General features: G+C 42.2%; 1 protein-coding gene across 2 annotated transcripts in view; it reads left to right on the plus strand.

The window, feature by feature from the left end:
- The window catches only part of HECW1 (HECT, C2 and WW domain containing E3 ubiquitin protein ligase 1), a 461,143-nt gene that overhangs the window by 421,799 nt on the left and 13,975 nt on the right, over positions 1-25,369 (plus strand). For both annotated transcript variants that reach the window (XM_010381577.2, XM_010381578.2), the window contains 3 exons: positions 13,045-13,143; positions 13,763-13,892; positions 23,715-23,861. In XM_010381577.2, coding sequence (XP_010379879.1) covers positions 13,045-13,143; positions 13,763-13,892; positions 23,715-23,861 — 376 coding nt within the window. The remainder of the gene's footprint in view (positions 1-13,044; positions 13,144-13,762; positions 13,893-23,714; positions 23,862-25,369) is intronic.

Raw genomic sequence — 25,369 nt, forward strand, 5'->3', positions numbered from 1 at the left:
CAATAAAGAATACTTGGAAGCTAAGGAGGAATCATGTCTTAGAGGTCAATGAAAGCATCTTTGAGGGCCAGATACCTGGACACATCTAGACACAGGAGGAAATCAAAGGTGGGGTAATGTTCTCTACATTTACGGGAAGGTTTATTTTCCTAGATCTTTGTTCCTCAACTCCTTTCCACATTAACCTAACTTCATCCTTATAATCTGTGAAAATGCGATTGATACATTCAGTATTAACACAAGCTAACCAGAATGCTGGGTCAAAAAATATCCACACTTTCAAATGATCAATTTTACCACAACTAGTTTTGCATTGAATTGAAGAGCAATACTAAGTATGTTATTTGCCATCTCTATATAGTCAGAGGGTTTGTTAAGAGTCTGCATAAGGTACTTTTAGAAGTGCTTTCTCTAAAAGCGAGGCACACCACACACTTGGCCTACCACGTTGAGGGGAAGCAGCTCTGGTCTCACTCCTCTGCCCCCCCGCAGGGCAGATATTAAAGGAGGGGACTTGGCGGCACCAGGGCTAGACATTCATTTCACTTACTAATTAGCAATCTGAAGATAATATCCTGTCATTATCTTGTGTTGGCAGAGTCTCTTTCATGGCAGATGAAGAAAACTTCAAGTTTTCTCAGCTAATTTGTAAAACCGTTTCCACACAGAAGGAAGCTATGAAAACCAAATATAAATAATGCCTTGCATCTGCAATATTGAAACAGTTTTTATGGGGCATTGAGGAGGGGATTCTTTATACATTCCTCAAAACAGTATCTGAATAAATGTGGGTGTAGAGAATAGACCAAACCTACCTAACCCCTGTGGCAGTGACCTACATTCCACTCCAGCCACCTGCTCCCACAGTGGCCCTCCCAACCTCATTATCACCCAGAACTGTGCCATGTCAGAAACTGAAAACTCTAAAATCCCGCTGTCAATCATTCTACAGCCGGCATTCCCACCTCCTCCCCCTACCACCACTCCTTGCCAAGCTTGTTCTCACCTTGGATTCTCTGTCTCCTCATAGTCTGGCATGGCCTCCTTCATCCCAGGCCTCCTGAGCGCCTTTGTTCCCTACACACCCAATTCCCTCCCTGCTCCATGCTTGCACCCCATCTGACGGACAAAATGCCACTGTGGATTAGTATTGTAACTCACTCTTCCCCATTCCATGCCAAGGTAGTTTTCTATAACTCTAGCCCTGGAGAAAATGAAGTAATTCCAAGAAAGGGTACAATTCTAAATTATACTCTCTGACCTCAGAAAGTGCCAGAGCAAAGCTCACCAGTCCTGTTACGGGGGCATCTTCCATTTTACTGTCCCAAAAGCCTCCACCAACCAAAATCACCTCCACTGTGAGGTGACTTCAGACCCTACTGAAATGGAAACACTGAGGTCACCACTTCAGTTTCTCACCCCAAATACAAATGCTACCCAACCTTAACACCCTCCCTGGAGTCCTTTCCTCCACTCCAGGTGGACCCACCCACTCAGGCTGGAGGCCCACCAGTCCCCATCTCCACGCCTCTCCAGCAGTCATCCCTTTCTCATGGATCTTTACACTTCATGCTCTCCCCCTGCTCTGCTCCTCTCCGTCACTCACTTCCTCACCTTCTGAAGTCTGATTTCAGTAATCGTCACCAGCACTGCCCTTTCCATGAGCAGCAGAGACCATCTAATCAACAGAGCCAGTGAACTCTTACCACTTTTTACTTTTTTTATTTTTATTCATTTATTTATTTTTTTGAGACAGAGTTTTGCTTTGTCACCCATGCTGGAGTACAGTGGTGCAATCTTGGCTCACTGCAACCTCTGTCTCACAAGTTCAAGCGATTCTCCTGCCTCCGCCTCTCGAGTAGCTGGGATTACAGGCCTGTGCCACCATGCCTGGCTAATTTTTTTTTTTTTTTTTTTTAGTAGAGATGGGGTTTCACCACATTGGCCAGGCTGGTTTTGAACTCCTGACCTCAGGTGATCCACCCACCTCAGCCTTCCAAAGCGATGGGATTACAGGCATGAGCCACCACACCCGGCCCACACTTTGCTTTAATGGACACTTTACTGCAGTAGATACACACTGCTATTTGAAGCTCTACCCCCTTAGATTCTGACATGCCATTGTCACCTAGTTTTTATTATATCTTATAAGTAAATAAACATAGTTTTATCACATCAGTAAGGTACACTCATTATGAAAAAATTTAATATACATAAGAAAATATCTCCATACAGAAATAAATGTCATTATTCTTCTGACCTAAGTTTTTCCATATTCTTTTATGGATGGATGGATGGATGGATGGATGGATGGATGGATGGATGGACAGATATAATTTTATATAAAATATAGCAATGTAATCAAAGTTTACTGCTTTATAAACTTCTCTCCATACTAACATATGAATTCTAAATTTATATTTTCAGCTCTGACCTTTCTGTTAAGCTTCAAACTTTATTATCAAAATACCTACTAGACATCTCCATTTTGATCCTCCTCCAAATTAACAATTACTCTCTCCCACCAAGTCACTTCTTCCTGTCCTCCTTCTCTTCTGCTGCGTCTCACTGTCCTGCTGATGTACCTCCAAAGTGTTCAGCATGATCCCCTTGACATATTGTAATAACCTCCAAATCTGTCCCCTCCTAAAATCTATATCCTTTATATGGGTGCAAAGTGATTTCTCTAAAAATGCCAAAACAAGCGCATCACTCCCCTATTTAAACCGGTCCATGGGTTCTCATCATCTACAATTTAAAGGGTGAACTTGTTGGCATGGAAAATAAGACCTTCCAGGACCTCCTGCTATCTCTCTCCACAACCTTATCTCATATCTTGTCCTTCCTCATTTTGTACGCTCTAGTAATCATGAATTGCATGCTGTTCTAAACACATCCCATTATGTTTCCTTATTCTTTTCCGATGTGATTTTATTTTCTTGGAAAGCCTTTCCCTGCCTTCTTAAAGCAGACTAATTTCTATTCATTCTTCCAGGCTAATTCTTAGGCTTACCTCACTTGTCACCTCCTTCAGGCGGCCTGCCCGGATTTAACGCCCCCAGAGCCAAGCTGTGCTTCCTCCCCTGAGTTTTCACAGCACCCTGTGCACTCCTCTTCTCCACCACTTGCTCTGTGGTGATAAGATGCTGCATTGCTGTGTCTATCTCCCTTCCTAGCTTGTAAACTCAAAATGAATGGGTACCTTAGGATCTTTCTATGTACCTGGCACATAGTAGGCACTTGATAAGTTTGTTGAAACTGGAAATGTATGAACACACTGCAATTTCCCTCACATTGAAAAAACAAAAACCCAAACCTCCATTGACGTCACACCCTCCTCCACTGATCACCGCACTGCTCCCCTTTAGAGGCGCATTCCTAGAAAGAGTTATCTGTGCTGGCTTTCTCCACTGCCTCTCCTCCATTCTCTCCAGCCAGCTTCCTCCCCTGCACCCCTCATGAAGGTTGTCAAAGCCATCTGGTGACTCTCAGACCGCCTACTTCCTGATCTCAGAGGCACTTGACACAGTTGGCCTCTGCCTCCTTCCTGCACCATGTGCTCCACATCCCTGTTCCTCCAGCCTCACCGCCTGTTCCTTCTCATGTACTTTATGGTTGCCTCTCATCTTCCAGATCCCCAAATGCTGCATCAATTAACATTCAGCCCTGGGTCTGCCTCTCCATCTGCACAAACTTCCTCCGTGATCTTGTCCAGATGCCTGGCTTCAAATGCCATCTGCATCCTGACGGCCCCACAGTGACATCTGTAGCGCGGCCCTGTGCCCGGAGGCACTGACTCCTCAGTAAAACTGCCTGCTTCACAGCTCCACTCAGATATAAATAGGCAGCACAGACGTAATATGTCTGAAAGAGAACTCGCCATTTCCTCCTCCAAACCCTCTGTTCTGGTGTTTCCCATCTCAGTAAATGGCACCCAGTTGCTCTGGCCCAAGGCCGTGGACTATTCCTGTTGCCTTTCTTTTTCTCATCTCTCCCCTTAAATGCATCAGTAAATCCCCTGGGCTCTATTGTGAAAATACATCCAGACTCTCACCTCATCACCTCCACTACCACCCCCAGTATAAGCCACCATCACCTCCCATCTGGATGCAGAAGCCTCCAGACAGGCCTCAGCCTTCACTCTTGCCAGACTCACCTCTCTCCATGCAGCATCCAGAGTGATGATTTTAACACATCAGTTCATTCCAAAGACCCTACATGAAACTTCCAGTGGATTCCCATCATATTTAGAATGAAATCTAAAGTCCTTCCCATAGCCCACCAAGTCTGGCATGATCTATCCCCTGGGTGGCTCTCCAAACTCATATTCTGCCATTTCCCCCTTCTCACTCTGGGGTCCACCCCCACTGGCCTTTTTGCATTGCTCAAACAAGCCACACACATTCCCACCTTAGATCCCTAAGCTGTCCCCCAGCTTGTGATGCTCATTCTCCAGGAGCTCACTCTTTTTCTTTACTCAGATCCTGCATCATCCCCTCAGCAATGTTGACACTCCCTGAAGCATTCAGAAGGAATTATTCTCCCCACTCATCACTTCCCCAAAAGAAACCTGGAGCCCAAATTCTTGGTGGGAGTTTAAGATGCTATTTGGTGGGGTAGGAAGTACACTTACAGATTCAGAGAATGATAAAAAGCTGCTCAGATGTGCAGAGTGGAGCACAAAGCCATAGGGGTAAGACGTGCATTGCCCTGGAGGGCCCAGGCAGCCTTCCTCAAGTTTTCAAGAAAGGCAAGTTAGAAAAGAGTATGTCATCACATTTAGATATATTTTCCCACACCCTATGCTCTATTCCAGTGGTTCTCAAGAGAGGTTGATTTTGCACCATCACTCTCCACCGCCAGTGGACACTGGCAATGTCAGGAGGTAGTTTGGGTTGTCACAGCTTGGGAGGCTGGTACTCCTGGCGTCTAGTAGGTAGAGGTCAGAGATGCTGTTAAACATCCTATAATACACCAGAAAGCAAACATCAATAGTGCTGAGGCTGAGGAACCAACTCTATTCTTTTGAGAACTGCAAAAGACTCCTTAAAGGAACTTAACCCATGCAGGTCCTGGTCCATTACCAGGGAAGCAGTGTCTGGGAAAGATCCAGGGAGTATCAGAGATAGAAAACATGACTGCTACAGACAGAATCTTCTAGAACTCAGCTGACTCAAACCAGCTGGTTGTCAACCTGCAGGTGGTAGGCAATGCATAGGTGAATGCAGTCCCCAGAGTCATGGCTTGGGAAACAGGACATTACAATGGTGTCCTGGGGGCATCCAGGCATGGATGCAGTTATAGGAACCCTCTGGCCTCATTCACTGACCCAACAAAATGTGTGAACCCCTAAAATTTGCCAGTACAGTGTTCGTTTCAATAGACATTTGTGCTCCAGAAGATGCCATAGTGGTTAGAAGAGGCCTTTATAGACTAACAACTGTGTGCAGAGTTTTTAGCAGACCTCAGTGTCCTGCCAGGTGTTCCTGCATCTGCCTCAGCCCCCATCTCCTCACCAAAGGCACAAGAGCCAAGCACATTATCACCAAATGCCCAACCTCTTTATAGTGCCCAGTATACCATGTGATCACCTCTCCAGGCAGGAAGGCCCAGCTTTGGGTCTCCCAAGTCTGAAGCTTATCAGGGAGTATTTTTCATGCTGGGTTGTGATGCATCAAAAGATGCAGAAGCCAAGAATTAAGCAGAAGGAGACGAGTAGCCTGATCTGTTGGGGCAACAGGTCAAGAAGAAGAGACTAAGAAGGTCACCAAAACCAGGAGGCCCCTTGAATCAATCCTTAGCAGCCCAAGTTTAATGCCAGGAAATAAAACTGCCAGAAATGCCCTACAGAGTCTTTTCAGACTTGGCATATTGCCTGGGTGCTGCACTGAGGGTTTCACTCAATTTTTATATCACTTTCATATAAAAGGATTAACTAGAAGCCTTTTAAAGTCTTTTCTTTCACTATCCAAAATGTCCTTCCGGAGTATTATTAGGTCTTTTATTTTCTTGGCTTGGCGAGCGATCCCGCTTCCCCTTCCATAAAATCGTGGCCTGTAAATAAGAGATTCCTCTTGCAGACTTCCCAACTGCATTTTTTTGCCATTACAAAAACTGCTTTCATTTAAATAATCTGTTGAAAAATACACTGAACTCATTACATACTAATTCCTGCTGAAACATGTTCCCCCACAATGGTTCACTGGAGAGACTGAAGAGGGAGAGAAGAAAGGGAGAGGGAGACCTGCTATTTCAGTGCTTTGATGTAAAACATTTGCCACATCTTTCCATACATTGACTCAACCCCTAAACTCTTCTCCGCAGTTTGCTCTTTCTGTCCATCTTCCTGGGTGGAGACCTACTGCAGATATTGGAAATTTGAGCAATTAACCTAGTCAAACAGGGTTCAAATGGTATAAGACATTTCAGACATTTTCTGTGGGTTTGTATAGTTGCGCTCCACTGGGATAAAACCAGATGATAATTTTCAATTTAATTCCATTCAACAAATCTTGATTGAGACCTTACCTGTGCCAGGCACCATGATACATAAATGCTGTTTGTAAGCAGAGCAAAGTTTGCAGCAGGAAGTTTCAGGCTAGCCACTGTCAGCACAATCCACATTTTCACTCTTCAATTCAGAATGGGTTTTTAGGTCTAGGGTTCTGAGTGTAAGAAACTAGACATGCCAGTCTATGGATAGGAATTCATTAGACTCTCAGGTGGACTGACCACCACTAGTCCTTGTACAGAGGACTTTTAGCATCTTAGCAGCTGTCCTATACAGTAGGTGCCATTATGATTCCCATTTTGCAGTTGAGTTAACTGATATTAAACAGGTGTCCCAAAGTCATACAGGTCAGAAGATCCAAACCAAGGCAGCCTAACATCAGACCTTGTGATATCATCCTCCACAGCACATTGCCTTGCTTGGATTATTGGCAAATGGCCCAAAGAGGAGTCAAGTCAACAAACAGGAATGCGTTCAAGAGGAGGGCTGAGTCTTTTTGAGGCCTTTAAGTCACTTGGGAAGATGTGCTGGAAATGTGTGAAACTCCATTACCTTTTGAACTCTCACTAAAATGTGCAAAACCCAGATGGAAATATAAGAAATCCTTGCCAATAATATTAGCTCCCTTCAGATCTCCTGCTGTAAGAGCCCTCCACGTATTTTTGAAAGGTCAGAGTGGCTGTTTCTTCAGCGTAGGTCAAGTTCATCTCCCAGACATCTGGGGAGGTGCTGATGTGCACACACCAAGAGTGACGTCTGCTCATTCCCAAAGTTACTCCACAGTCCCAGGGTACACTGGGTCCGGGCTTCCCCTCAGGATCTATGAGCAGACAGATAAAGATGAAAAACATATATGTTTCCATCAGAGGGGAAAGGGCTGAACCAAGCATAGAGCATTCCTAAAAAGAAATATTTTGCAGTGTATTAAAGGATAATGAAAACCACTATTTGCATGTATCGAGGGTGTCCATACTGTACCGTGGTGGGAACATGATGGCACAGAGGTCCCATCTACATATGTGTGCCCCTGCTCTCACCAACTGGTAATCAGTCACAAATGTCACCTTGGGTGACAGAGTTGATTCACTTTTTAAAAATATTTTATATATCACCTGTATTTTACTTTACATTAAAAAACACCCAATTCTGTCATTTTTCTTTGGCAGGAGGGAAGGGGTTGATGATACCAAAAACAAAAACTTGCAACATACTAAAGCCAAGGATATGAAAATAATTTATATCAGAGTCCAGGAATGTTCCCACAAACCACGGGGATGTGGTTTGGATTGAGGAATGTAACCATGAACTGTCTGTGCTCTTTATCTGAAGGAAAACAGAGCACGCCTTCCACACAAAGAAGACTTAGCCTTCATTGATCCTCAATAGAAAGGATTTTGTTGTTGTTAAATGTGGGTTCTTGGTATTTTGCTATATTGCTCATCTTTCTGTGGTCTCAGGTCTAAATGGATGGAAACACATCTCTAATTGATAAATAAGTAGAAAAATATGCTTTATGTGTTTCTTAAAAGTCAGGAATGTGTTTTATGGTGATGGCATGTCAGAATCTCCTGGGAGGTTTCAAATTACACCAAAAACATTGCCAGAGAGAGAGACTCATGCCCCTTCACTGCCCAGGGGAGGCTCCATTCCTGACCCATCCGGGTGTGGCTAGAATGGGGAAAAGGCTGGGACCCAGCACCCGCTGCTGGGAGGCTGCATGGGCTGACCCACCTTGCCTTCTCTCCTCAGCCCCGTGTGCATGTGCACCTGCTGGGTACCTGGGGGCTGAGGTCTCTCTTGTGAAGAGGAGTTGAAGGGCACCCATCGTTGGAACTTAGACACACATGGGAAATGGCAGAAAGCAGATTCTGAGCAGGGAACCTGGGGGCCCTTAAGATACAGTAACCCCCACGAGAAGCAGAAGAATGGCCTAGGGAGCCAGGGTGCCCAACACGGCCTGAGGGGTAGAGGTGAACGTGGTAGCTGTTCCCTCCACCCACCAGGCCCTGGTGGCCCTAGGGATTAAAGGACGTGAGCAAGCTTCAAAAGCAGTCCCTGTAAACTCTTAGGGCCCAGGCAACTCCTCCGCGAGGCCCCTCTAAGAAAGCAGGACAACACGGAGGAGCCACTCCCTCCTGGCAAAGTAAAACTGAGCACAGGCCAGGAAAAAGCACAGATGCGGAGCCGCAGCCTGGTCGGGCAGAGGCGGCACCAGCACAGGCAGCGCGTGGTAACGTGCTGAGTTGCAGAGGCTGAGACGGCAGAAGCTGCGTTCAAGCATGGCCTCCAGAATGTCAGCACAGAAAAAGCGGGGAGCAGTGCTACACCCCAGGAGCTGGGTTGGCCTGCAGTATCGTTCGAGACTCCTGAGATCCACGGAGAGAAAGGAGTGAGCAAAGCCCTGCAAGCTCACACACACAGGCTCTCGAATGGGGCCCTGGGGCCGGGTATTTAAGTAACAGACTCACACCCACAGGCAGAGGGAGCAGCTCCGCTACTTCTATAGGGTCTTATTTTAGTTTATCCTCTGAACTCTATTTATGCCAAGTGACTTAGCTCGAAACCTCATCACTTTATTTTGCTTAAATTATTGGGATAGTTTCTTCATACCTAGACACACTATCTTAGGTCCAGAGACTAAGGAAAAGTATTTTCTTTCTGTCTCATACTTCCTCCTCTTTTGTAACCTGTGTTAACAGCAAATGTAATCAACTTCCCCACAAGCAATTGTTTCGTTTAGGGAGATAAATATAGAAGATAAATAAAGGCGGTGCACCATTGCTAGAAGGTGTTTTCTCATTTATGGAATTGCACACACAGCAATTCATCAGCTATTGGGTTTTTTTTCCATCTGCTATTGTTTTAGATTTGAATTGTACAGTTGCTGTATTTTGCTTTATACAAACATGTCCCAGATCATAGTTCGTGGCTCTGGAATGTATTTTACAGTACATATGGGACTGGCTTAGAGCCATCCCGTCTGTGGTTATGTAAAGCCAAACCACGTTATCATAGCTTTGTTGCACAGTTACTTAAAAATAAACTAGGACTTGTTTGTTGCCCATGTCAGTCCTTGAAACCAGTGTAATTCTGACTTTGGAAATTCCACCTTATGGTCTACCCAATTCAAAGCAAATACACAATTCTCTGTTGGCAGTCTGTGCTGCAGTCCCCCGTGCTAGGAAACCCCATTGCCACACCCCCTGGTTGAGAGACATACAACAGTGATCCCACCCCCCTGGTAGAGAGTGATCCTTGCTGCAAAGTGGTCCTTGCTGCAAAGTACTGGAGACTCAGATTTCCTCCCTGGTTGCTCATGATTGATCCCAGTGGGCATCCAACCTGAGTTAGAACAGTAAGATTCATGCTGAAAATTTAAACCTAGGTCAGAGGGAGTCAAGTTGGTGTCTCCTGTGCTTGAACTCTGGGATGTAAACCATAGGAGGTGTTGGCAGTGAGAGAGGAGAAATGAGCTTAGAGAAGCCAAAGGGAGAAACTGGATGAGGGAGGGCAATATCACTCATGTCCCTGGCGTTCCTGAGGCCCAGCTGCATTCCTGATCCTGAATTCCTTGAGACACCGCCATGGCCTTAGAGGGCTTAAGCTGGTTGAAGGTTACCTGAACCAAAATATGTCTAATTAGCACAAGAGATGTTGGTAGCCAACATAAAATACTAACAGCAAAAATAGGTAACACTTAAATAGTGAAGTCTTCCAGAAGAGGAAACTGAGAAGAGGGAGGTTAAATGCTTGCACAAGATCATGCAGCAGGCAGCCTGGCCCCAGAACCCAGAGTAGCAACCTCTCCATTGCTCATGTCTCAAAATAGACACAAAGGAAAAGGCCTGGTTTGGTGTCAGGCAGATGTGGGTCAGTTTCCTTGCTGAACCACTTGCCTGGGGCTAATTACTGACCCTCAGTTTCTTAATCTGCAAAATGGAGATGACCAAAACCATAAAATAGAATTGTTGCAAGGGTCAATGAGATATTATAAATAACGTGCCTTGGCCCAGTAGGCATTTGATAAAAGTTACTTCTAATCTGTTTTCAATTTTTCATTTGTAATTAGCTGCAGTGACTAAAACTGATAGAATATTGTGAAGAGTGATAGTACAAGCATCCTTCGGTATTTTTACTGTTAAATATATTGCTGAGATAGATGTGCTTTATTTTGTTAAGGAAGCATTCTTCTATTGCTGGTTTACTACAAAGATTTTTTTTTTTCTCCAGAAATTGGTGATGGATATTTTCAAGTAACTGTCCAGTTTGTAACCAAAAAAAAAAAAAAGTCATATGATTTTTGTCTTTTGACCTTATACTTGATTTTAGTAATAGAATTCTTAATATTGAATGTCCTTAGTTGTCTAATTAAACATCCTTAATCATTTTGCATTGTTCTGGAAATGAACTAGTAGGTTCAATTCTCTTGTGTTTATTTAGGATTTATGTACAAGTGAAATTTCTCTAGTTTTCTTTCTTGTTTTATCTTTTCCAGGTTCCACTTTGTGGTTATGGTAGCTCATAATGATGAATTAAGAAGTTTTCTACCCTTTTCTGATTTCTGGAACTGTTGAAATAGCAGAAAGGTTTTCTGTCCTTGAGTCTTTGAAAGAAAGTGTCTTTAAACATGGCACAAGTATACATATGTAACAAACCTGCACGTTATGCACATGTACCTTAGAACTTAAAGTATAATAAAAATAAATAAATAAATAAAAATAAATAAAATATATATATATATATATATCCATTCCCAGTATCAATTTTGGAGATAGTCCTTTCTCCTCAAAGTTTTCTACTTGGCACTATGGTTATCAGTCTATTTAAGTTTTCTACATCTTCCTGAATAAATTTGAATAATTTTTATTTTGCTAGAAAATTTTTAATTCATTGAGATATTCAATTTTTTAGCACTAAGTTGAAAATAGTAATCTCATTTAATGTTATCATTTATTCCATATCTGCATATATTTGCTACCTGCTATGAGTCCCAGCTTTCTTTACTGGACCCTCAGGGGCCACTTCTAAGTGGGGAAGCCACGGGCCCATCACTTCTGTGCTGACCTTTAGTCTTTTCCTGGTTTGGATCATCTCGGTTGTCTCTACCTAGATGGCCACAACCCTACTATCACGTTAGAAGCATGGGTTACAATGCCCTAGAGTCTATTTGGAGTAGGTGAGCCAATCTTCTATTGGGGTAGAAGATAACTGTTTTTATACACAGGATGTGGTTACTGTCTTGGGGACAAGTCAGTTATCGGGGTGGTCAGGAAAGGGCACCCAGGAATGAAGCACTGGTGGGGTACCCAGGCCCAAGGACCCATTGTCCCAGAAGCCCCCTATCCACAGTGCCCCATAGCACTTTCACTGAGGTTTTGTTTGCCTCTGGTCTCTTCAGAGTCAATAACACTAGCATGTTATTTCATGGAAAAAGAATCAACTACTTCAAACATACCAATCTGAAGTGTTTTTATAAATATATGTATTCTATGGAATCAGGTACTCTATTCATTCTACCATCTTTATAGCAGCTATAGAGTAGGAAACCCCGTGAGTCTAAAAAGACCCACATAAAAGGCATTGGAGATAGATTAGTTGGAAATTCTGACAGGGAGGATTGGAGAAAATTCACAACTAAATCCCTAATTAGGTGAGAACCTACTTAGAGTGGACACTAGGGAGACTCCAGTTATGAAAGGTGCCAGAGATAGGCAAGGCCCACATGGTGGGGAAAGCATAGGGTGCTAGACCAGGCAGGCAAGAAGCTGGTTTAGGAGCAGGCAACAATGAAATCAAGCCCAGGTAGCCTCAGCATTTTGCTAAGCAGGTTACTTGCAAAATGCTCAGGAAGTCAATGCTCCGACAAGGATTTAAATCAGTAAAGGCACTTACATCTGGAGGTGGCCAGATCTGTATGGCCAGTTCTTCCTAGCAGTGACCTCGTTCTGTCTTTTGTGTGGCTGGCAATTTTAAAGAGTGATGCTCATTCAGCTTATCTCTTACCATGTTGTGATTCTATGTAACTCTTCCCCACTGTCTGCAAGCACAACTGCCATATGGGCTCCATACTCAAACCCTCCACCTGCCAGCGTGAACCTTAGGTAATTTAGATAAAATGTTTGAATGGGTAAGGACACACATCCAGAAAGCCCTCTGTGTCACTGGATCCAGGTCCTCCTCCAGTTCAGTGTGGGCGTTTTATCTAAGATTCCTGAATTCCCCTTCCCAGTGCTTTCCTCTTCTTGGGTCCTCATTCTCCCAGGTCTGAAAAAAGTTCTGGAAAAGATGACTCAAGTCTGCTACATGGTGGGGAGAGGAGGCTTCCTTTAGTACCTAGCAAGCACACAGGCATTGTTCATGGTAAAGCATAAGGAGGAAGAGAACAGGCGCCTTCCTTGCGTCATCAATGAGAAGATTCCTTAAGCAGCTTGAGATGAATACTCAAAAGAAACACATCAGATAAAAGTGCAAACTAAAATATTTCATAATGTAAATTTCCACTTATCCATTTCTCTGCCTTGTCTGTGTTCCAGGTTCAGGTTTAGCGGTCGCATCCTGGGCCTGGCTCTGATCCATCAGTACCTTCTTGACGCTTTCTTCACGAGGCCCTTCTACAAGGCACTCCTGAGACTGTAAGTGCTTTGCAGACCATGCTTCCACCCCAGCCCTGTCTGCAGGGCAATGACACTGACCTCTCTGGTGCCACTGACCCTTTTGTCCCTGTTTTGCCCTAACTATTCCTGTTAGGGCTATGGTGGCTTCCTGTTCTGAGTGCTTAGATATCATATACATTTTTTAGCCCAATAAAAAGGCATTTAGGGATTTTGTTGTTGTTGTTGTTGTAGGGGAAGATTCTATTATCAAAACGTCATATCATGGAGATGAATCATTTTATACCAAAATTATAATAATATTACAAACATTGCATTAAACTGTTAAGTAGAACTGATCAGTTTATAACATAGTTGTTTTAAAATGATAGTTTTCTCCAATTTTCATGCAGAGTCCATGAGTCAATAATTATTTCATGTTTGTTATCGTAAACAATTTCACATTTTCTTTTGAAAGGAAAATCATTTGAATGAACTAAAATGACTGAATGATCTGATTCATTAGTGTATTCAAAAGTATCAAATTGTTAGGATAAGTCTGGACGTTTTAGCCAGGAATGATATAACCACATTTTGAAGTGAGGTCTGGGTAGCCATTTGTTCAGTAATTCTGTTTGCCTCTCTCACTGAATTCACCCAGGCCCTGTGATTTGAGTGACCTGGAATATTTGGATGAGGAATTCCACCAGAGCTTGCAGTGGATGAAGGACAACAACATCACAGACATCCTAGACCTCACTTTCACCGTTAATGAAGAGGTTTTTGGACAGGTTTGTGTGATATGGAGCTTGGAAAAGGGATTTTGTTTTTTACTATGGAAAATATACATACATGAAATTTGTCATTTTAATCACTTTTAAGTGTAGACTTCAGTGCTTCAGTATATCTACATTGTTGGGCATCCAATCTCCAGAACTTTTTCATCTTGCAAAACAGAAACTCTACTCATTAAACAATAACTTTCCATTTCTCCTACCCACAACTCCTGGCAACTACCATTCTATTTTCTATGAATTTGACTACTCTAGATACTTCATATAAGTGGAATTATACAATATTTGTCTTTTTGTGGCTGATTTATTTCACTTAGCATAATGTCCTCAAGGCTCATCCATGTTGTAGCATGTGTCCGAATTGCCTTCCTTTTTAAGGCTAAATAATATTTCACTACATAGATATATATGTATAAACACATATATATACAAATATACATAGTATTCTTCCTTTATATATTCCTTTTTAAAGCGGAAAAATATTTCATTATGTGTATGTTTTATATATATATATAAACAAATATATATACATATATGCTGTATTTTGTTTATCCATTCATCCATTTGTCTGTTGATGAACACCTGGGTTTTTTCTACCTTTTGGCTATTGTGAATCATGCTGCTATGAACGTGAGTGTACAAATATCTGTTCAAGTCCCTGCTGTATATATCAATTCTTTTGGATATATACACAGAAATGGGATTGCTAGATCATGCGGTAATGGGATTTCGTTTTTAAATTAGCAAATATGGGATCTCATTCATTCAAACCAATTCCTTGGGAACCACTTCCTTTAATAAATCTGCCCGTGTCCTCTTTCTTCTTTTTCTTGTTATGACATGGATCTACTTTATGGAGTTTTTTGAAAATCAGATATGATAATGGATCAGAAAGCATTTTTGTGAAGTACGCCATACATATATCAGATATTTCTGTTATCTGTGCCATTACAGAAATGATTCTTTCTATCACATCCAGATAGCTACTCCTCCAAAATACATATATCTCAACACTAAATAATAAGATAAAGTTTCCCATTTGCTTTCTACTAGCATTTATATAACATCAAATCTTCTGATCAAATGGCCTACAGTTTTAACAGAAAATAACCATAGCCTGAGTAGATTTAACAAACACGGTTTGGCGAACCTCATTTTCTAGACCTGAAGCCTGTGACATACCGTAATTCGTAACAGAGTTGTTGTGATGGTTAAGTCAGAATGCTTCAGAGGTGCCTCACATCAATGTGGACAGTGCACTGGGTCGCTGCATGAGAATGAAGGAACACTGCAGGCCACCGAGCACCCACATCCCAGTCAAGAATCTTGGATAGGTCCTGGAAACATCAACATTCTGTTGTATTTCCTCTGTAAAAACATGCCTCTGAAGAATGCTGTTACATACTTGAGGAAAAAAAAATATTTCTTTCTACAACTCTGGAGAGCACATTTAAATATGTTCAAGAATATGCTACTCATGGCTGGGCATGGTGGCTCACGCCTGTAATGCCAGCACTTTGGGAGGCTGAAGTGGGCAGATCACCTGAGGTCAGGAGTTCAAGAACAGCCTGGCCAACACAGTGAAACCCCGACTCTATTAAAAATACAAAAATTAGCTGGGCATGGTGGTGGACACCTGTAATCCCAGCTTCTTGGGAGGCTGAGACAGGAGAATCTTTTGAACCTGGGAGGTGGCAGTTACAGTGAGCCGAGATCACGTCATTGCACTCCAGCCTGGGTGACAAGACCAAAACTCCATCTCAAAAATAAATAAATAAATAAAAATAAAAAGCTACTCATTTAACTTTCCTGCCATGTACTCATTGAACAGGCAAAATACGCTGTTCTCTGTGCATGACTACTTTTAACCCATCTTTCACATACGCCTAATTGTAGAGGGTAAATTTGTAAAATACACACAATTACTTAACAAATTATATTAAGACAACTGGGTAGCCATCTGTAAAAGTTTTAAGTTAGATTCCTAACCTAACTCATTACACTAAATAAATTCCAGCTGGATCAGAAACCTGTCTGTAAAAATTTAAATTTAAAAAAAAGGAAAAAAGAGATAATTTTTATCTTTAATCTTGCACTAAAGAATGCTGATACAGATATGACACAAACTCTCAAAGTCATAAAAGTCATCTTACATAGTCAAATATTATTTTTAAATTTCTGCATGGCAAACTGAAAGCGACATAATGTTTAATATATAACATAAAGACTATTTCTTTCAATATCAGAAGAGATCCCACAGATCAATATGAAATTATCAGCCAACAACCTAATAGAAAAGTCACAAAGAATATAAATAGATAGTTCCCAGAAAAGGAAAGACAAGGAGATAATCTCATTTACAATTTTTTAAAATAAATGAATGCTATAGTGAGATACCATTTTCCCTTATTAGAATGTCAAGAATTAGAACTGTAGCAGTATTTTGGGATGGTGTAGAGAAACAGACCCTCCTGTCCATTGTAGGTGGAAGTTTGATTAACTCTCTATGAAAGGCTCTTTGGTGATATCGGTTCATATTTTAAATCACATGCCTTTGACTCAGCACACATGTCTAGAAATCTGTCCTACTGATACATTAACACCTAATTAAAATTACTAATACATTAGGGTCTTCATCACAGCCTTGTTGATAGTTGAAAAATATCTGTAACAGTCTAAATGTCCATCAGTAGAGCACTGGTTAAATAAATGACACATTTACTAAGTGGAGTAGTGAAATCATGTGGGGTTATTAAAAAGCAAGAGGACACCTCAGCCCCTCAATTCACATATAATCATGAGCAATAAACAGGTACACTAACAACAATTAAGAAAGAAAAACACAGGTCTAAATTGTCATGAAAAATTTCTAAGATATATTTTTAAGAAAAAAAGACAGTGAAGAACAGTGTGTAAAACACACTACTGTTTACAGGGAAAAAGAGTTTATATTGGTCAGGCACAGTGACTCACGCCTGTAATCCCAGCACTGTGGGAGGTGGAGGTGGGAGGATCTCTTGAAGGCAGGAGTTCAAGACCAGCCTGGGCAACATAGCAAGACCCCATCTCTAAAAATTTTTTAAATTGAAATATATACATTCTCCAGCATATGCATAGAATCTCCCTGGAAGGGAAGTAGAGATGACTGTTTCCAGAAAGGGAGAATGCACGGCTGGGAGGTTAAGTGGGAGAAAAACATACTTTTCATTTTATGGCCTTCTATACCACTTGAATTTTATTCCATGGTCATGTACTATATATTCAAGAAAACAAAGTCAGCTACAAATAACTGAATGCATATAATTAGAGGAAAGAATAAAGTTGAAGATACAAAAGAACGATCCTCTAGTGTAAAGTGTAGGAACTCGACAACTTAGAAAAAAAGCTTAAATGTTCCCAGTGATAAAAATAAGGATGTGTTGTAGATCTAGAATAACGTACAGTTGACCCTTCAAAATGCAAGGGTTAGGGGGCTGACTCCTGGAGAGTTGAAAATTCATGTATAACTTTTGATTCTCCAAAAACTTAAATACTTGTAGCCTACTGTTAACTAGAAGTCTTATTAATAATAAAAATGGTCAATTAACAAATATTTTATAGGTTATAGGTATTATAAACTGTCTTCTTACAATAAGGAATGCCAGAGAAAAGAGAATGTTATTAAGAACATGATAAGGGCCGGGCGCGGTGGCTCAAGCCTGTAATCCCAGCACTTTGGGAGGCCGAGACGGGCGGATCATGAGGTCAGGAGATCGAGACCATCCTGGCTAATACGGTGAAACCCCGTCTCTACTAAAAAATACAAAAAACTAGCCAGGCGACGAGGCGGGCGCCTGTAGTCCCAGCTACTCGGGAGGCTGAGACAGGAGAATGGCGTGAACCCGGGAGGCGGAGCTTGCAGTGAGCTGATAGCCGGCCACTGCACTCCAGCCTGGGCGGCAGAGCAAGACTCCGTCTCAAAAAAAAAAAAAAAAAAAAGAACATGATAAGGAAGAGAAAATATATTTTCTATTCATTGAATGGAAGTGGATCATCATAAAGGTTGTCTTCACTTTGAATAGGGTGAAGAGGAGCAGGAAATGAGGGTTTGGTCTTATTGTCTCAGGGGTGGAAGAGGTGGAAGAGGGGGCAGGAGAGGCAGGCACACTGGGTGTAACTTTGTGGAAATACATTGTAATTTCTGTTGTTTTTGTATTTTCGTTTCTCTAAATATGTGTCTATATAGTACCAATCCTTCTTCTACCAATCCTTTGCTTTAGTTTCAGTGCCCATATCTAGAAAGGTTCATTATCATAAAAGAAGTCAAAAGCAGTCTCAAACAATCAGAACCCTTCTGCCAGATTGTCTAACATCGATTTGTTTTCTGGCACTGCTTCTTCTAGATCTTCTTCCTCATCACCTGGCACTGGTTCAGAAGCACTCATCCCCATCAAGTCATCTTCTTTTAGTTCCTCTGGCATGGTATCTATCAGCTCTTGAATTTCTCCAAGATCCATATCTTGAAACCCTTTACCCCCAACTTTTTTTTTTTTTTTTTTTTTTTTTTTTTTGCTATATCTACAGTCTCTTTCATGATTTCCTTGATTGGCTCTGTCATAAATCCTGGGAGGTTATGCATAACATGTGGACACAGTTTTCTCCAGCAGAAATTTATTGTTTGGGGCTTGATGACTTTCATGGCTTTTTCTATAACATCTTCAGTGGCATAACTTTTCCAGAATTTCACAATGTTCTCTCTGTTGAAGTCATCCATAGTGTTGACATCCTTTCCATAGAGTGCCCTGTGTAATGAGACTTAAAGGTCCTATGACTCTTGATCTAAAGACTGAATTAGAGATGTTGTTTTGGGGGGCAAGTAGACCACTTTGATGCCTTGGTGTTGAACTCAGGGGGTTCTGGGTGGCCAAGGGCACTGTCCAATATCAAAAAAACTTTAAAAGGCAGTCCCTTATTGGCAAGGTACTTCCTAACTTCGGGAACAAAGCACTGACAGAACCAATCTAGAAGAGACGTTCTCATTATCCAGGCCTTCTTGTTGTCAGCTGGTGTTATCTTTTCTCTTCAAGGCTCAGGGGTTAAAGCTTTAATGGATAAGGGCAATCTTGATCATAAATCCAAATGTGTTTGCACAAAACAGTAGAGTTAGCCTGTCAATTCCTGCCCTAAATCCTGGTTCTTACTTGTCTTCCTTACTAATAAAGGTCCTTTGTGGTGCTTTTTTTCCAGAACAGGGCACTTTCACCTGCATTAAAAACCTGTACAGGCAGGTATCTTTTCTCCTCAGTGATTTTCTTTTTTTTTTTTTTTTTTTTTTCTTCTTAAATGAATTATTTTTTATTGCTATTTTATAAAGCTTAATATTTCCTAAAAATATTAGAAAAGAATCAGGACAAAAAAATCAGTTTACATGTAGTACAGTTACAAGTAAATAGCTATACATAATATAGCCATTAGGAAAAAGAACAGAGCTAAATAATAAGAAAACAAAAGCAGTAAGCAGCAATAAAATTAATACCTACATACAACTAGCAGTGCAATAAGATAAGCAGAAAGCAGCTTTACGTTAAAAGAAAGTTATTTAAGGCCGGGCGCGGTGGCTCAAGCCTGTAATCCCAGCACTTTGGGAGGCCGAGACGGGCGGATCACGAGGTCAGGAGATCGAGACCATCCTGGCTAACATGGTGAAACCCCGTCTCTACTAAAAATAGAAAAAACTAGCCGGGCGAGGTGGCGGGCGCCTGTAGTCCCAGCTACTCAGGAGGCTGAGGCAGGAGAATGGCGTGAACCCGGGAGGCGGAGCTTGCAGTGAGCCGAGATTGCGCCACTGCACTCCAGTCTGGGCGACAGAGCGAGACTCCGCCTCAAAAAAAAAAAAAAAAAAAAAAAAAAAAAGAAAGTTATTTAAATACAGAAATAGCACCTTACAAAAAGGAATTGAGAAATGTAAACTTGGTAGGTAGATTCAAGTATAAAAGTTATACCCCCGACTCTTGCTCAGTGATTTTCTTAATGGTGTCTGGGAATTCATCTGCTGCCTTTTGGTCAGCACGAGCTGCTTCTCTTCTTCTTTTTTTTTTTTTTTTTGAGACAGAGTCTCGCTCTGTCACCCAGGCTGGAGTGCAGTGGCCGGATCTCAGCTCGCTGCAAGCTCCACCTCCCAGGTTTACGCCATTCTCCTGCCTCAGCCTCCCGAGTAGCTGGGACTACAGGCACCCACCACCTCGCCCGGCTAGTTTTTTTGTATTTTTAGTAGAGACAGGGTTTCACCGTGTAAGCCAGGATGGTCTTGATCTCCTGACCTCATGATCCGCCCATCTCAGCCTCCCAAAGTGCTGGGATTACAGGCTTGAGCCACCACGCCTGGCCTTCTCTTCTTATCTTGACATTTTTTTCAGCCAAACTTGTTTCTAAAATTATCAAACCATCCTTTGCTGGCATTAAATTTTCCAACTTTAGATCCTTCACCTTCCTTTTGCTTTCAGTTATCATATAATGATTTTGCTTTTTCTGGAATCATATTAGAGTCTATAGGTATGCCATTGTTCAAGCAATACTGCACTCACATAAAAGCTGTGTTTTCAGCCGAGTACAGTGGCTCATGCCTGTAATCCGAGCACTTTGGGAGGCCAAGGCAGGTGGATCACAAGGTCAAGAGATCAATACCATCCTGGCCAACATAGTGAAACCCCATCTCTACTAAAAATACAAAAATTAGCTGGGCATGGTGACACGTGCCTATAATCTCAGCTACTCGGAGGCTGAGGCAGGAGAATCGCTTGAACCCGGGAGGCAGAGATTGCACCGAGCTGGGATTGCACCACTGCATTCCAGCCTGGCAACAGAGCGAGACTCTGTCTCAGAGAAAAAAAAAAAAGCTGTATTTTCAATATGATATAAAAAGGTACTCCACAAAAAGTGCCAGGTTTTCACACCTGCTGTCATAGCTGCAGTGATGGCTTCATGAATTTCCTTTTCTTTTTTTACAATGGTCCCTGTGCTAGATTCATTTGTTTCGAAAAGATGGGAAACCACATCTGCAGACCTCAATCTATGGTGCCTATCAAGCAGTTCAATTTTCCCTTGTAATATCATGATTTTTCTCTGCTTCTTGGGATTACTGCCAGCATCATTAGTGGCCCTTCGTATGGGTCCCATGATGTTATTCAAAGTTCACAGTATTGCACTTAAACACAGTGGAAGATATGCAGTAAACAAGAGAGATCACTTTTTACTGTGATACACAGTTTACTGGAGAGAGGCTGTTCATCAGCAACACTTGAGCTCATCGCAAAAACAACAGGAAGTGGCTACAAAATTATTACAATAGTACAGTATGTACTACAGTTAATTTTATGCAGTTGTGATTTAATGCTGCATTTTTATGTTAGTTTGCTTTTCTCTCAACTGCCAGTGGCACCACGTACAGGTTCTAAGTGTGTGTGTAAGTTTTCATAAATTTTAACTTTTTAATAATAGATTTGTGTACATTTTGTGTTAGTAAATGATAAAAATAGACTACTATCTACATATATTTTATGGACTCATGACATTTCTAACTCTTTTTTTCATTTTAAAAAAGCTTCTGTTAATTTTCTAGGTATGCAGGCCATCTGCAAGTTTTTTCAAATTGTTGTAAGTCTCCAAAAAAATTTCCAATATATTTATTGAAAAAAATCCATGTACAAGTGGACCCATGCAGTTCAAATCCATGTTGCTCAAGGGTCACCTGTATACCTGTTTAAAGTTTATCCCATTTCTCTTCAAAAGGAGGTCACCAAGAACAATGAGTGGTTTTAGAAGATTGAATTGCAGCCCTTCTTTTGTCAAGTTGTTAGATAGTGGAGAGCAGACGGATGCAGGTGAAAGACACCATAGGCTTTAGGATTAGATTCAGCTACTAGTGAGGAAGCCAAAAATGACCCTGTTGAAATTAATAGAAGCTTTTTTTTTTCTCACATAAAAGCCCTGTTTAGGCTGAGTGTGGTGGTTCATGCCTATAATCCCAGCACTTTGGGAAGCCAAGGCGGGTAGATCGCTTGAGGCCGGGAGCTCAAGACCAACCTGACCAACATGGCAAAATCCTGTCTGTACTAAAAATAAAAAAAATTAGTCAGGTGTGGTGGCATGTGCCTGTAGTCCCAGTTACTTGGGAGGCTGAAGTGGGAGAATCGCTTGAGCCTGGGAGAGAGAGCTTGCAGAGAGCTAAGATTGTACTACTGCCCTCCAGCCTGGGTGACAGAGTGAGACCCTGTCTCAAAACAAAAACAAAAAAAGCGCTGTTTGATAAAATCCTCAGGGATCAAGCTCCTTCCAGGTCTCCCCACTGCTATCACTAGGATAGGCGCCCCGCACTCTTAGCCCAGATGAGTACAGCATCCCAACCATCACGACTGTGTTCAATGCAGCAGGACAAAGGAACACACAGCCCATCCCTTCAAGGAGGCCTCCTGACGGTGCCAAACACTTCTGCTTTCATCCCATTGGACAGAATTTACTTACATGCCACACCTAGCTGTGAAGGAGGTTGGAAAATAAAGTCTTTAACTGGGCAGCTAAAAATCAGACATCCCAAAGAATATGGATGCTGGGTGGTAACAAGTATTTTATCGTTAGCCAATATTTTATAATTAGCGCTGATCACCTAAGTGATAAAAGAAAAGGTAACCATCAGATTACTTATGGACTGTTTTGTTTAGGTACATGTGTCCACAAGTGCCAAACATACAAGTATTTTTTTCCTTAAACCAGTAACTAATCCAGTGATGCCTCATTTGTCTTGCAGCATTGAGCATTTCAGTGAACGCTTAAGTGAATTTAAGATGACTGAAGATTACCCCCTTCATACATGAACACATTTTGATTTTTTTTAATGTCTAGTATGTTATCTACCTTCTTGCCTGTGGAAAGATGGCACACAGATCATAGTCTTCCCTGATGACTCAAGCATGTCCTAACAAAACATGCATCATCACACAAGTGGCAGCGCCATTTGCTGTGTGTGCCTACGTGCTTCTGGTTCCCTTGCCAGGATCAGGCTGCCCTGGCTGTGTAATATTATACCCCACCCTCTGCCAGAAGTCTACTGTCTTCTGGCCAGCTGTGGGAGTGGAAGCTGATGGCTGTTAAGAATTTGCTGTCATTGAGATTTGGGGGCATCAAGTATGTGATTGTAGCGTTGAGACATTCAGCTTCACCATTGGGGACAGCCTAGCACATTTTCCTTTTATTTCCATTATGCCTCTTGAGTATAGGAACCTTGTTTCCTCTGTATAGAACAAAAACTGTAGCCCTTCCAAGGTGCTTAACAATCTGTTTAGAGGTCAGGTGCAGTGTCTCACGCCTGTAATCCCAATACTTCGGAGTTGGGAGGATCACTTAAGGCCAGGAGTTCAAGACTAGCCTGGGCAACATAGACCACATTCTACCAAAAAAAAAAAAAAAAAAAAAAAAAAAAAACAAGAAGAAGAAGAAAGAAGAAAGAAGGAAGAAGAAGAAAAAAAACATTAACCAGGCAGAGTGGCGACTCTGTGATCCCATCTTAGGAGGCTGAGGCAGGAGGATCACTTGCCCCCAGGAATGCAGGGCTGCAATAAGCTATGATTGCACCACTGTGTTCCAATCTGCTTAAAACAGCCAGAGCCTTTTTAGTGACCTTGAGAAAGGAAAAAAGACTCCAGGGGTAATAATGCCGAATAATGCCCTGTAGAGGACTTTTGGTATACAGGTGTGCCTCCCTGAGAGATAAGCTGAACTGACAAGCATCTCCCTGAGAGATAAGCTGAACTGACAAGCATCGCAATATTTCTGTTTTCCTACAAGGTCACGGAAAGGGAGTTGAAGTCTGGAGGAGCCAACACACAGGTGACGGAGAAGAACAAGAAGGAGTACATTGAGCGCATGGTGAAGTGGCGGGTGGAACGCGGCGTGGTACAGCAGACCGAGGCGCTGGTGCGCGGCTTCTACGAGGTGAGGCCCGGTGGCCTGGGGAAGGCAAGCTGTGGCCAGGGCGCTGCTTCATGGGGCCTCATCCTCCAGGCTCCCTGGGGGAGCAGCAGCTCAAGTGGTGAGAACAGACAGAGAGAGTCAAGGCGGGCAGTCAAGGCTCAGCAAGTGCTCCTCACCAGGGAGTACTGAGGACCTTCTTGGGGTGGAGGGCTGAGGGGTCATAGTTCTCTGGGAAACTCAACTCTTATTGGTGAAAAATGCTTTCAAACAACTGGCATGTGACCCTGGTGTGCCAGATGTGAAAACATCTAGCATCTCTTCGCGATATGTGCAGGTGGTGTTTCCTTTCATTCAACAAAACAAAAATAAGTGAAGAGAAGGTATCGAGGGATATTGTCCACTATCGCTATAATTTTATTTCATTATAGCATCACGTTGTGCCACGTAATCTATGCTGAGTGGTAAATGAGGAAGACAGGGAGGGCCGCTAGACATCCTATGACATCCTTGAAGTTCTCCAGTTTAAAAACCAGAGGCTATAAATGTTTTCTCAGGTCTTGGGTCATGGAAGACTCTCCTTCCCTGCCAGAATGGAATAGTGCACTGGCCATGGTCTCGTCCACCTCTGGTTTGATTAAAGGAGGTTCCACCACAGGACCTCAGTTGTGCCTGGTACATTTGACCCGAGATGCAAAGTCAGAATGCAGAACCCTAACAAAACAAGTCTTCCCAGATATCTAAGTCTTCCCAGATATCTCGATACCTTCTCTTCAGAATGCAGAACCCTAACAAAACAAGTCTTCCCAGATATCTAAGGAGGGAGGAAAGAAGTGAGAGAAGACGGGAAGGAAAAGACAAATTTGCACCCAGCTAGCTCAGTCCAGTGAGCATGAGGCTTTTAATCTTAGGGTCATGGTTTGAGAAGGGATGGAAAATGCAGTCGTTTTAATACAAATGCTAAATTTTAGGAAATAAGTCATAATTGCATGTGAAAGACTACATTTTAAGTGAAATAGTAATACTAATAGCTACTATGTCCTTCAAAGTGATGTGGACTTTTTGCCTTTAAAATGCAATGTTATTTGAAAATTTCAATGTGACTGCAGAAAGTCAAGTCAGATTTGTTTACAAAATCATTCTGAGAGGGAGCATTAGGGGTGGAGCATGGGATTCTTTTTTCTGTTCCCTGCTTATGAAGGCTTGTGTTCTAAAATATTTAAGTCAATAATCATCCTTTGAGCTGCTGTAACAAAATACTGTGAGATGGGTGACTTACAGCAACAGTCATTTATTTCTCACAGTTTTGGAGGCTGAGAAGTCCAAGATCAAGGTACCAGCAGATTTGGTGTCTGCTAAGGGGCCACCTTCTGGTTCATAGATGGTACCTTCTCCCTGTGTCTTCATGTGAAGGAAGGGATACAAGGTATCTCTTGGGCCTGTTTAATAAAAGCGTGAAGCTCTCGTGATCGAATCACCCCCCAAAGTCCCCACCTCCTAATACAATTCCCTCCGGGGTAAAGGTTTCAACA

The sequence above is a fragment of the Rhinopithecus roxellana genome, chromosome 6 (genome assembly GCF_007565055.1).
Source record: "Rhinopithecus roxellana isolate Shanxi Qingling chromosome 6, ASM756505v1, whole genome shotgun sequence".
Lineage (NCBI taxonomy): Eukaryota > Metazoa > Chordata > Mammalia > Primates > Cercopithecidae > Rhinopithecus > Rhinopithecus roxellana.